Source organism: Limulus polyphemus, unplaced genomic scaffold (genome assembly GCF_000517525.1).
Source record: "Limulus polyphemus unplaced genomic scaffold, Limulus_polyphemus-2.1.2 Scaffold1538, whole genome shotgun sequence".
Classification (NCBI taxonomy): domain Eukaryota; kingdom Metazoa; phylum Arthropoda; class Merostomata; order Xiphosura; family Limulidae; genus Limulus; species Limulus polyphemus.
This window is the reverse complement of record NW_013667148.1, coordinates 117,035-131,265: the sequence shown is the minus strand read 5'-3', so window position 1 is coordinate 131,265 and position 14,231 is coordinate 117,035. Positions and strand designations below refer to the sequence as shown.

General features: G+C 32.2%; 1 protein-coding gene across 1 annotated transcript in view; it reads right to left on the bottom strand.

Moving 5' to 3' along the window:
* Positions 1 to 2,190: 2,190 nt before the first annotated feature.
* Positions 2,191 to 14,231, bottom strand: part of LOC106464005 (uracil-DNA glycosylase 2-like) — a 26,373-nt gene continuing 14,332 nt past the window's right edge. Inside the window, exons 4-8 of the mRNA XM_013924108.2 lie at positions 8,785 to 8,839; positions 8,388 to 8,430; positions 4,364 to 4,452; positions 3,221 to 3,399; positions 2,191 to 2,841 (exon numbers count right to left, since the gene is read on the bottom strand). Coding sequence (XP_013779562.1) covers positions 2,686 to 2,841; positions 3,221 to 3,399; positions 4,364 to 4,452; positions 8,388 to 8,430; positions 8,785 to 8,839 — 522 coding nt within the window. The 3' untranslated portion in view covers positions 2,191 to 2,685. The remainder of the gene's footprint in view (positions 2,842 to 3,220; positions 3,400 to 4,363; positions 4,453 to 8,387; positions 8,431 to 8,784; positions 8,840 to 14,231) is intronic.

The window sequence follows — 14,231 nt, the reverse complement described above, 5'->3', positions numbered from 1 at the left end:
ACGTGACTTCGATGTCGTAACAGTATGAAGGAAAAAGGCAACACACCATCATCCCTGAGGTTTGGGAAAGATCTTAAATGCCGTGGAACCTTAAGTCATTCAGCAGTTTTACACATAATATGCAGAGACCAAGTAATACATGACTACCCGGGAAAGACTTAAATCAACTAATGAAAAAATTAAAAGTTACTATGATGTTAATGCTTATAAGACTGGATTACATCAAGGTGAGAAGGTACGACTGTACAATCCCCACTGCAAGAAAGGATGAACTCCATAATAAGGCAGGTGTTGGGAAGGGCCATATGCTGAACTGAGAAAAATTTATGACATGAGTTACAGAATCCAGGAGTGCATCCCCCGTGATGAAACGTATGCGAGAGAAGAATGAGCTCTGTACCTTCAGAGCAGAATTTACTAGTGGCAAGTCAACCTGCTGAAGAGCCAACTTAGAGAGGATTACCAATGGATTTATTCAACTACCTGTCTAGGGAGCCCAGTGACAGGACAGAACATGTTGATAAGGGACAACTCATCCTATCTCCTTGCATATACTCCTTGGAGAAGGAAACCACCAAAATGTCTTAGTGAATGGACAGTTTAGTGTACTGTTTTATGTATTAGCATTGTTCAAAGGGACTCATAATCCAGGTAGGGGACAGCATTGTGAACTATATTGAACAGCGGTGTTCTTCAAATACAAAAACAGGTTAAATTTAATAACGTTCCTTTCTTGTTACAAGGAGTAAGATATAAATACAAGTAGAGCTAAATAAGTTAATGACTGAGTTAGTTCAGTGTCAGTTAAATAGTGAGTTATTGTGCCTGTAATTCTTCAAGAAAGTTTTGTATTTGTGAGTTATGTGTATGTTATGTTTCAGAAGTTCTTTTACTCATTATTTTAACCATTGTATTTGAAGTTATTCCTACAAGTAAACAGTTTGTTATATGGACTGAACTTGGCTTTATTTTTACCAAATAATTCAAAAGGAACCAGCAAACGATAGAGCAGATTACAACAATTGCATATATACTCAAAGATAGATATATAAACATTTAAAAATAAAAAGTAACTTTCTGAACAATGTTTTTTCTTCTCATCAACTAATTGTTTCATCTTACAAGTTGTTCATAACAGAATTATGATACCTTATTTACTTGAACTTCATGTAGCTATTCAGATTAATGTAGAGCCAGAATAGCTGAATGTTCTACTGATATTCAATATCAGACCTCTTAAGCAATGACTTGACACACAGGTAACCTGAAATGTCCTTTTACTAAGAAGTGAAAAAACACTGTAAGTTAAGTGGGTTTTGTTGTTTGAAACGTAAAAAAAGGACAGATACTAAATCTAACAATTTTAACTGTGTGTCCTCCACGTGCATGAAAGTAACCAAGGTTTGATTGTTGATGGTGTTGTTGAAATACAAAAAAAGGTTAAATTTAATAATGTTCCTATCTAATTACTATTTACAGGTCAAAGCCTATTAACTTCCAACTAGTGGAGTCTTATAAAAACAGGAGTTATGCTAGTGAACCAATTTTAGTGAACACCACATTATATTTTTTTCAATACTTTGTAATAGAAAACTTATGAACATTTGTCTACAAATAACCCCTGCATATGGCTTAAATTTCAGTTAACACATAAAAGCAACAAACAGTTTTCCTGAAGACTTAAAGTGTGTGTGCATGCAATGAATTTCCAAAAGAAAAAATGTCAGTACTGAGAAAAATTTATTTACAATTTACTCAAGGCCAGAAGATTCTGTTTATCTGACTTCAAATCATATGAAACATTTCAACCAGTCCGTAACTCAGAAGTATTGAATATAATATCTAGTTTTTTAATTACACAAAGCAGGGGTTTTTCTTCTGTGAGGCATGGGGGATCCAACAAGATCATGTTTATAGACATACTGTACCTTCAGCACTTGAATGCCATGTACCCACAATTCACCAAATAAAATCTGAAAGAAAACGCTTGCACAGTAAGCAGTATACTCGTCTCTCATTAATATTCAAAAACAAATTGAGAAGTTAACCTACTTAAGTTTGGCAAGTATTTTTCAATGTTCTTATGTTAAATGGCAGTCAGATTTTGTCAACTACACATAATAAATATTAAAACAAGAGATTCAAGTACTAAAATATCTTTTATTGAGATATGTCTTCTAATCTAAAGAAAAAAATGTACAATAAATACAACATTTATTAATTACAAAACTAATTATTGTACTTGAAATTTTGTTCAAGTAGCTATACAACTTAAGGAAATAATTTATGCTATTATAAAAAAAGAGGATAAAATCTCATTTCACAAATTAAAAGTGACAATTTGTCAGCAATATTCAAATAAACATTAACTGATAATATCATCAAACTAACAAAAACTTTACTCCCAAGTTACAGCTGGCTCATAAGTCCAAAGAAAAAATGCTGATGTCAAATTTTTAGTAAGAATTCTTAAAAATCCAAAGTTCACTTCCTATTGTTTTTCAGATGAAACTAAGAAATACATGTATATATCAAGGTGAATAGCGAATGTAATAGGATTGAAAAGTGAAACAACAGATTAACAGAGTCCAAAAGTTTGTTGTGAACATTATAGAAGACAGTTTTAATTAACTGTGAGATTAATGGATGCTAATAGGTTATGAATAATGGACCATATTAGATGCATTACTCTTCTTTAATCGGTAGATACTTCCAGTCTATTGGTTTCTTCCCTTTCTCTACCAGGTACTGATTTGCTTTAGAAAAGTGATGACAACCAAAAAATCCACGGCTCGCAGAGAGAGGTGATGGATGTGCGCAGTTTAATACAAAATGTTTTTTCTAAAAACATAACAAAAAATATACTAAATTAGGTAGCACTCACTAACATTATAAAGCTAACTAGGTAATGTCAAACATAAGAGTTCAAACACACAACTGCATAACAAAATATACATAATCATACATGAAATTAAGTAATCAATTAACTGCAGAATAATTCTTTTTTTTTTGCTTATCATAATATTTTTTGTATCCCAAAGAATATAAACTTAGATGTAACAAAATTAACCAAATATCTTTCCATCTTGCTGAAACAAGGTGCAGATGAACATTGAGGCATATTCATAAAGCAAAGTTACTATTTTCTTTTAACTAAAATAACAAAAATGTTTGTTTCAATCGTTAAAAACAAAAATGCATAAGAAAGTTGCAGTAAAACCTTGTCAATTACAGCTCCTTTCTTTTGTGCATAGGATCCCCATAGAAAAAACACAATGTCTGAAAGGTTGCAGCTAAGCCACTTGATGACAGCATCTGTCAGATTTTCCCAGCCCTGGTCCTTGTGGGAGTTAGGTTGCTGAGCACGTACAGTGAGACAGGCATTCAGCAGTAAAACACCTTATAAACACCAAATAGAAAAAGGCATATATAAAATTATATGCAATTTTTGTAAGAAATGTGGTTATCTACATGTAATTCAATTATTCATAATTTCAGAAAATAAAAAAACAGCAAATTTTAACTAATGTTTTGCATTCTAATAAAAATTATGAATCAATTAAGAGCAATAAATATGTTAGACTTCCAAATCCACACAAAAACAAAAACTACTTGGTGGACAACATCTAAACACACAACAATGAGGGAAAGCAGTATACATACATATTAAATGTTGTCCCAGGTTCTATGATTTCAGTTAAATGACTAAAAATGTAATAATAGTTCCTTACTATTCCACTTCTGAAAACACTAGATGTACTTGTGGAAAAATCAAACTAGCCTCTACAAAAAGAAAGTTTTATAGAGAAGTCTTTTTTTAAAATTACACATTTTGATAGTTTTACATCCATTTAGTTTAAGATTCTGCTCTTGGGGTTGCACTGACTCCTCATGTGGAGACTAATTGCTTCACAGGAAGTAGAAGATAGTTCCTTTACTGATCATGCTACCAGTGACCTGGTTGTATAATGTCCTAGTGATTCCCCATCATTTGCTTTTCTAGTTACACTCTACAGTTCTTTGTCTTTCAGCAGTCTCATTTCCTCTGAAGTTAGATAAAAATCTCCAATGGTTTCTGCTTTCACCTTACTAGTGCAGAGGAAGTCAATATCCTGCCAGTAGGGTTATATTGGATTTGATAAAAGTGCTTCTCCTGTGAATTTACCAACTTCCTTGTTTAGCTTTACTCCTGCATGGCCTGTCACATAACTTGCTTTGCTTTCTGCCATCCATCTTCCAGTTTGGGTATATATATTTTGTTGGCAAACCTAAACAATGTTATTTATGGACTATGAACTCTTCTTACTCTTTATGTACTCTTATGCGAGTTGAATTAACATATTAAGAAAAAAGTCACATCTACCTTGTTTAGCCCATCCTGTCAAATTCCCATGTAAAGGTGGTGTAAAACCAGGTATATCACTTTTTAATTCTTTGTAGATGTTGATCAGACTAACAAGAGAGAATATTTTTTATGTAATAGACTTTCTTAATTTTTCTTCATTATGCTAAAAATTACCTATAACAAATATGTAATTTCAAATGAATATAAGAACATATAGGTTACAGTCAAAGTGTAAACTATTACATGCTAAAACTATTACATTCATAACACACTTTTTATACTGTTTTGGCTGTTTGTATCTTTTAATCATATGGAAACTCTCCATGTAATCCAAACATTTCACCACCGTTCTATATATCTGAGATTATATATATATGTATTTTTAACAAAACAGATGAAATGAAAGACAACTATGATGTTAAAGTACAACATGATACAATATATTACATATTTTCAGGACATTAGCAACACACAGTGTTACTTTTATTAAACAACAACTTTCCAGTTATTTCTAAAGACAGACTTTATGTAGTGATTTTATCTCAATGGAATTATTCTAATATTGCCAACTAACAACATTCCATTGCCACTGAAGAATAAATGATACAAACAGTCTACCAACAGAAGACCCAGACATATGAAGTTGAAAGCTTGTAAGTTAATGAAAATAAAACTTATAAAGATTTTTATAATCTAATGGTTTCATCCCACAACATGAGTTTTAGCAGAACACAAAACAATGAAAGTTGCCTCTTGTTTCTTACACAATAATTAGATTGTTTGTTTCCATAGGATACAAATAATACTGAAGAAACATGTGAAGCTATCAGATAACTTTTTATTTTTCAATATCGTCATAATTAAAGGTTATTCCCAATTACCAACTATTAACTACTGCCTTCTAGGTGAAAAAGTTATTTAGTTTAAAATACAACTGTTTTTGTGATAGAGAATGATGAATAAATTAGTTTAAAAATATGTAAAACTCCTAAGGCACTTTCATATAACAATGTATTTCATTTAAACTGTAATCATTAATTTCCAGAAACACACTTTTATATTTATGTAAGGGTGGTCTATATTTTTAAGTTTTGATTTACAACACACCCCTGTCATTTTGTTCCAATATAATTCACATCAAATTTTATCCATATTCAATAACATTTGTTCAAGATAGTTGAAGTTTTACCTTGTAGCTCACATTATATCTGCATATTCTAGCACAATATTAAGGAATATTGTAGTATATTCTGGAATATTCCAGAGAATTTCTCATTATTCAAAATGTTCAAAAACATTTTACATATATATAATTCATACTGTCACTTTTACTTGTGAAATATTCTGTATGACGTGACAGTAGCTTCTAGAATTTCTGTGAGGGTATATAAAAACACTTAAACAGATTCTTCTGTATTATTTCAGATGACACTGTATAGGCATACCAGTGCAGATGGATACTACAACAAAAAGTAAGACTACCCTTTGGCTGCTTGATTCAGAAGAAACTGAAATAACAGGGAGCAAATTACTTTCAAATAGATTAGTGCTGCGTATATCTTTCTACCAACACAAAACATTAAAGAAGGCAGTTCATGAAAGCTCAAAGGTTGTGATCAAAGAAGCTGCAACTTTTTGGAACAAGACTGGAATTCCAATTCATCCAGAATGTCATACCATTAGAAGACTTTTCGATAAAACAGGCAAAGCTAAAGAAAAATTTGAAAAGGAAAACTGAAACAGAGCCACCTAATAAAGCAGAGTTTGTCAATAATTTGGATGACCTTTTTGACATTAATCATTAGGATATTTTGACCCTGATCAAGATCCCAGAAGACAAGGACTTTTTTTTTTGCTCAGAGAGAAGGAGGACATTGTAGGTGCATGGACCAGGTAGAAAGGTTCTTTCTTTAAAGAAATCAAGGGCTGAGAAAAGAAGTGAGGCAAGTATGGGTAGGAAATGGCATGTAGAGCAGAAACAGCAGACCTGAAATACTGTCACTCCCAATTTAGCAGTAGCTATGGACATAACCAAGTTCAGTGACAGAAAGACAACATTTGTCCTTAATTCCACAGCTCACAGCCCTGGTCATGATGTGCAGGAGCTAACTATCAACTGTTCCTCAACCTGAAGATCTTGACATTGCTTCCGTAAAGAATAAAATATAAAAGAACAGTTCCATCCAACAGTCTCACTTGTAGTTCAATGGGATAACAAGCTTCTTAATGATCTCACAAGTAAAGAACGAGTGGATCTTCTGTCAGTAATCTTGTCTGGAGTAGCACTCGAGAGGGTCAAGTTTCAGCTGTGGTACATTTGCTGGAAGAATGGGGAGTCATTGATTGTGTAAAGGCAGCTTGTTTCAGTACAACAGCAAGCAACACTGGTCACAGAAATGGAAAATGTATGCTGTTAGAACAAAGATTTATCTTAGAACATGTTCTGGCATGTGTTTTTAGAGACCACATGTGGCTTTCTTCTGGTCCAGATATTGCAATTTTCAATCAATTCCAGCAATCTTGGGAATTCATGGACCAGTCCTATTAGGAAAATGCAGCTGATCATAATGAAGTAGCAGAAGCCATAGAGAAAGTTAAGGACAGTGTCACTGTGTTTGCTACAAGACAGCTTCAGGTCAGCCAACCAAGAGACAATTATTGAGAGCTTCTTAAACTAGCCATATCCTTTCTTGGTGGCATCCATCCTTGTGGAGTGTGATTTATAGCACACTGAGCACTACATCATGCACAATGGACGGCCAAGGTATTATATGCCCTCAAAATCTGAATGTTTATGGGATAGTTTAAGCTCACTGGTCATGAGAAAAGATAACTCATATGATATTTGCATCTTTGTTGTTCAGGTTTATCTTAGGTTATGATTCACTCCTCCTGATGTCATTTCTGTTCCTTGCAATCATCTTAACTTTCTACAATGTTAAGTATAAGAAGGTGAATTTTGCTCATTCCAAATTTGCCTACAAAACATTTGCTGGACATCTATAATATCTTAATGAGGAACTAATTGGTATGGCATTCTTTGATTCAGCTGTATCCACAGAGATAAAATAAGCAATGGTAAAGGCACTGAATAAGAAGAAATGCATGGATGAAGCTCCAAAAGCATCCAGTTGGATATCAGGAAGTCTGAGGACATAACAATTGAAAATTTCATTACAAAAATGACAACAGCCTTGTTTAGGTGCTTTGAAATTCCATCTGCATTATGACTTTGAGTCATGAGAGTGTAGAGATGACTACAGGGAGGCACTACATATAGTTCAAAACCTGAATGTGTTAAATGACACTGCTGAAAAGGGTATGGCCCTTATTGAGGAGTATAATGACATCATAGCAAATAAAGAAGAGTATAAACAATTCATCCTTCAACCTGTGCAGGATTGTAGAAGACTTTCCTAACAACAAAAAGAAAAAAATAACAATGCAAAAGCGACTCATTACACTTAAGTCATATATTTATGTAATTATACTATTGTACATGCAAAACAATAATAATATGCTTTAAATAAAACATTTGAAATACATAACAAATGTTTTAATTTCATATAGTACATACAGTAAAGGCCACTACAATCTAGAACTTCACCTTCTGACCTCATTGAACAACCTCTAAATTCTGTCCAAAATATACAATGTTCGATCTTTAATGTTATTTTGTTTTTGTACAGTGGAAGAAAATTATTGTTGAGAGTTTCAGAATTTTTACCTGCAAATAAGGGGACCATCCTAATATACATATATTCAAAAGTTAACTAGAAATTAAATTAACATAGAAATAAAACACTGGAAGCATATAATTGAATTTTATGAATTAAAATAATAATTTCATGTATTTTAATTTTTATTATTATAGTCCCCCCAATTATTTCATCAGCAAATAGTTACGTTAAAACAACATGTAATTAGATTAATAAATTATTCACCCATTTGGTCAGCAAAATACTTGGGTTAAAGAGTTCATTTCATTGGAATTTTGATTTTATGCAATACTGTCAGTATAAGTTCTGATGCACTGTTTTACCTTGGTGGTCGTGTTACTCCTTCTTGAACACTGAAAGCAAGACCTATAAGAAGACAGGTCATGTTTATTTACAAAAATATATCCAACACTGCACTAAAAAACATGAGTAGAGATTACAACTAACTTGATAATTCTTTTTTTTTTTACTGAATGTTTCACAAACATGAGCTTAAGCAACTGTATCTACTAACTCTTTTAGATGTTATTTTCAGTGATGCATTTTTTTTATAAGAATTTCATATACACAAGCTTAAAATGCTAAATGTAATAGCATTTCAACATCCAATTCGAAATTTATTAATCAAATCTACAATATACTCTTCGTGAACTCAACTTTAAACCATGTATCTACTAGAACTTTTATAAATGTCAATTTCAAGTTCAATAACCTACTGACCATGTGCCTGATTTTGTCCATGGTATGGATCTTGACCTAAAATGACCACTTTGACCTATAAAACATACCATTGGAAATATTTTAGTAAGCTGTTACACATACCTTGTCCTATTAAATATATTAGTGGAAACACATTAGCATAATCGTTACACGTAACATTCTTACTGATCAGAACTTTAGCACATGATTCCTTCACTTAACCAAGAAACAAATGTTAGGAGTTTCAATGAATGAATAATCTATTTTTCAAGGCCCAAAACATCATTATTAAAAACTTGATATGTTTGATTTACAAGAAGCACAAATATTCACTCAGACCTACTAACTTTGCCTCATAATTGTTGAACAAAAGTATTATAATAAAATAATCTAGAGTTATTTTAAATTCCTATTAAAGACACTTAACTCATGAATGAAAAATGGCTTCTATTAAAGGGACTTTATTTTCATTCACAAATATAGCAATTACACATTTCCTATTCCTGAGGTTCAAACTCTTCTCAGTGACATTCCTAAAGAAAATCCCCAATGAAAATTGACAACCAGTTTCATAATTTTTGACAAAGTTACACAAAGAGCTATACATTCACAGCCATATCTAATTTTGAACTAATAGACTACAGTGAAAGCAGCTAGTCAAAAGCACTTACCACCAACTCTTGAGCTACTTTTTCATGACCTAAATGTAGGATTGGATGATCACTCTTATAGCAAACTTATGGACCCCAAAAGTACAAAATACATTTTTGCAGAAACAGATCATGAGCCAAGAAACCTGATTCACAGTCCAAGCACACTTAGCTCAGATTCGTGAGCTTGTGTGTGAAGATGTTTTCATTAATACTATGTAAGTTTTGTGTATAAGATAAACTACAGTTTTGAACATTATAGATATAACAGTGAAATAATTGTTGTTTAATGTGAGACAGAATTTTCAATAGTGGGCTGTAATAGAAACTTTTTACTGGGTAACAAATTTCTGGAAAAGATGTTTTGTTAAAACCATTTCAGTTTTTGAGAAATTTGACAATTTTAGAGGACTTTCTAGGACCTTTATGTATCCTGTCAGCAAATAAAAACATAGTGCACAATGTCAGCATATACAAGTATTTAGCAAGTGCATAGTTCAAAATTCCTTTCATATAATTGCTTATAAAGCTTACCAGGAAAATTATAGAAAACATATTGTGGATATGTAAAGAAGCAGTAAAAAAACTGATCCAATAACTATCTTATATACAACTTATGACAATGACTGGGAAATAATTTTGTCCTAGACAGATGACTACATCTTTACAAAACCAGTTATAACTTTAATTTTTAAGCTTAAAATATGGTTAAAAGCTAAAGTGATACTAATAATTTGAAATGCCTCATTCTTAAATGACCCAATATAGGTGTTAATACCACTGTTATTGAAACATTTCAACCTGCTGACTAGTATAATAACTACACAATCTTGAACTGAGTTACAGGAAGTCCCTTTTGAATGAGATAAACCCAACAGAAAATAACTGTGGATACTGTCTTTTAAAGAGCTCAAAGTAAAAATAATAAATATTAAACTTCAAACAGACTCTTTCAAATCACAAAATTAAAAAAAATTCAGTTATGGAATACTTTAGAAAATGCAGTTTTCTATAACTAACTTCTGTAACGTTTTATAAGTCCTTAAAGTTCAAAATATCATCCTAATTTGTGTTACATTATATAAATTAAATAAAAATTTTATATTCCCATAGTCATATCATAACAAATTACAGTTTACCCTGACATGTATGACAAAATAAAGAAATATAGGAACTTACTATTTTACATCTAGATAAATGTTCTTTTCTCCATTATAAGTACAATTTATGTATTCAGATTACAATGGAAAATAACCAATAAATGTGTTATAAAATATTCTGATTAAAAATATATATTTGTACCACAGATTCAATACTGATTTGTGTTGCATCATTAAAAATTACGACAAGCAGTGCAATAAAGACAACTCTGCATTTCAGTATTATGCAACTCTTAACCATACAGACTTCAAGACATTATACTGCAAAAAATATAAGAGCCAATTTGTACCAATTTTGTGTTATTTCAGTTACCTGAAAGTAGCACACTTACAATAAAATAGAACTTTTGTGTATATAGTCATTGTGGGCACCCCATTTGTACAACAGACTAAGAAGCCACTGACACGAATGCACGTTATATTTATGTTAAATTTCATGGCACACCACAGATTGCATTACACTTTGTCATTAAAAAAGTTTTTGTATATATTTTTTATTCAACATTTTCAGATTTTATTGTTTAACTATCCCTTTTATATTTTGCATTAATTTCCCACAGCTGGTACTGGCAATGACCACAATTTGGTGATGATGACAATAAAGAGAAAACTGAAGAAGACTGCGAACAAAAATACACCAAGAGCCAAATATGACTAGAAAAGCTCAAGATTCCCACAATAAAGACTAACTTCAACATTAAAATTGGAATGAAAATCTCAATTCCTTCTAATTCTAAACAGCAGAAGATGTTCTTGGTAAGGCCAAGAAAAAGAATCATTTATGAATGAGCAACAAAATCATGGAAATGTGTGATGCTCAATGAGTACTGAAAGCTAACTGTTTTGATTCAGAATTTGGCAGTCCCAATAATAGAGAAAGAAACAGGAATGTGAGAAATTACAAAAGTGGATGAAGACTGGATTCTAGACAGGTGTGTAGAAATTGAAAATGAATTTGTATTTAAGAGCCTGAAGAAGGTAACCAAAACACACCAAGCAGGAACTATGATGGTAGGAGACAAGAATGGAAAAATTGTTTACTGAAAACAATGCAATACGCAAGATGGGAAGAGTATGCAGAGGGACTCTACAACATCCAAGCAGGGCTCAAAGTATTTGACCAACTTGAGAAAGGAGGACTTGGAAGCCCTGAAGAAGAAAACTTAAATATCTCAACAGAAGTAAAAGCCATTAGAAACCTGAAGAATGTGAAATCACCTGGGGTGGACAACATACCTGCAGAAGTAGTTTAAAATTCCTATTTCAATATTATCTAAGCTTTAATGTTTAATTTCTAAAGGGAATATTCAAATGCAGCTCTCAGTCTTCTGGGTCATGTAGCATGCCATCACTCTGATCTCTTTCTCTTATTTAGTTTTTTACAACTTTAAAGTACAGCTTCTATTGTGCCTAACCAATTAGATACACAAACTAAACCTACTGAAAAGGAAGTAAATAAAACCTGAGATTCATAACTTTTTCAGTTGTTGAGATATCAATAAATGTGTTCAAATTTACCACAGAAGCACCTCCATTCTTCTCATGTATTTCAAGCCAAATATTCACTCGTGCCTACTTGTCTGATGGACATGTTTATAACCAATAGGAGCATATTGTAATGTATAGAAATATTACATTTATTGTTTAGTTTTTGCTTTCAGAGTCAGGAATTTGTAAGAGAAGCTTGCTGTGTGTCAAGTAAGTTTGTTTCTCTGAGTTGTAACAGAATTTTTTTAACTTTTCTATAGCTTAGTTAGAAAACTAGATAAATTTTGAGACATTCTGTTTTAGTGCTGGATATATATTTTTTGTATTATAAGGCGTATATTAGAAAGCTACATGAATTATATTTTGGAGAACTAATACAGTGGGGAAAAAAGTTGGATTACTAAAGCACTGCCTCCGAGTGCAAATAGCCTCAACACCTAAAGTGAGATCTAGATACGAGAGAGTCTATAATACAGTAATAAAATTATAAAATCAAAAGAAAGAGATATGAAAGGGTTTTAAGCTGAGACTGTTAGGTTAAATAAATGTATTTATTTGTAACAATCTAAAATCATTCTAGAAAGAAAAGTATTTTTACTTCATATTTATCATATTTTTCATTTCACTGTACATTGAAGATTTCACTGCAGTTAGTGTTAGGGTAGAGAAAATAAGAAATATGGGATAAAGTTTTATCAAAAAACTTTTGATATTCATTTAGGAGATTCTAGAGGTTGTGCAAATGAAATATGAAAAATTTAAGATGAAAATAATTATTTTTATTCTTAACATGAAAATCAACTTTCTCTCAGAATGACTCAGTAATGGCTTTGTAACTTCACAGACAAATCTTTAGTAAAAATACTTCACTGACAAATCTGATTTTTTATGTACAACAGACATGTAATGTTTAATAAAAGCCTGCCAAATTCTTTGAAGATACACTTAATACGTTAAGAGTTATAGTATAGTTTCAAAGTTACATGATGGTTACAAGGTCACTTAAATTGATTGAGTCATTATGCATATGGTTAATAAATTTAATCATGATTTTGATTACTAAGTCATATTACATGACACTAATTAACAATCATAGGTAATTGATTATATTGATTAATCAACTTAATTGCTCAGCTCAAATAATTGATTTTATGCAAGCTGAAATACCCATCAACTGATGGGGAACACTTAAACTTAATTAAAACAATGTAATAACTTGAACATAAACTTTATCTCAAAATTTAAAAATTACAACAAATCTTCTTCATAAACAACATTTGCAGTTTGCTTTCCATCTACCAACAAATAAAGATTTTGAGGTGATCCCACCCTTGAACACATTACATATCATTGACCATGAGAAAAGCATGGTTATTTGAGAAATAATACAGCAAACTTCATACTTTTACCGTGAATCCCTTTCGATTATTCAACATTTGAAAAAAACAAAAATTTCCCCAACAGTGAGCTTTGTAGATATTTCAACTTAACAATGATGTAGAGAAATCTCATGCTAGCCAAAAAAAAAAAACACATATAACATATAAGTGCCAAATCGAGAAGCGATCATTTAACAATCAGTATAGAGGAAGCCAGTTGCACTAGGAGGCAGTATCACACTCCTACTGGTAGAGAGTTGTCACATGCTCACTTCCAAGTAACAACGCAGCAGTGTCACATAAGATTAGGTGGGAGCCTCAAAGCTAGTGGCAAGCAAAAAAGTTTGTGTACAGATGGCAGCACTGAATCAGGAAAGCTAGCTAGATATGAGCTGAAGTTATGTATGGTATTGAAAGTCCTAGTTAAAGATGTGTCTCAGTTTTCCAAGAGATGCTGAAGTAATTCTTTCAGAAGATTAGAGGAACACTCAGATTACCTTATCAAATATTTTATTTATTTTTATTCCTGTAAACTGCCAGTGGAGCATAGGGTCGCAACAACCCCTCGCCAACGGAAGGTGTTGTTGCAGTTACTTGTAGCAGGTTGTTTTTTATGGGGTGGAGTTGCTAGCCCCACACCCAACCCTCCTCCTTTCTCATCCTGGATTTGGGACCAGGCAAAGGCGGAGGTTGGCATGTTTGGTGTGACGGGGATTCGAACCTGCGACCCTCAGATTACGAGTCGAGCGCCCTAACCACCTGGCCATGCCGGGCCACTCAAATATATTTAC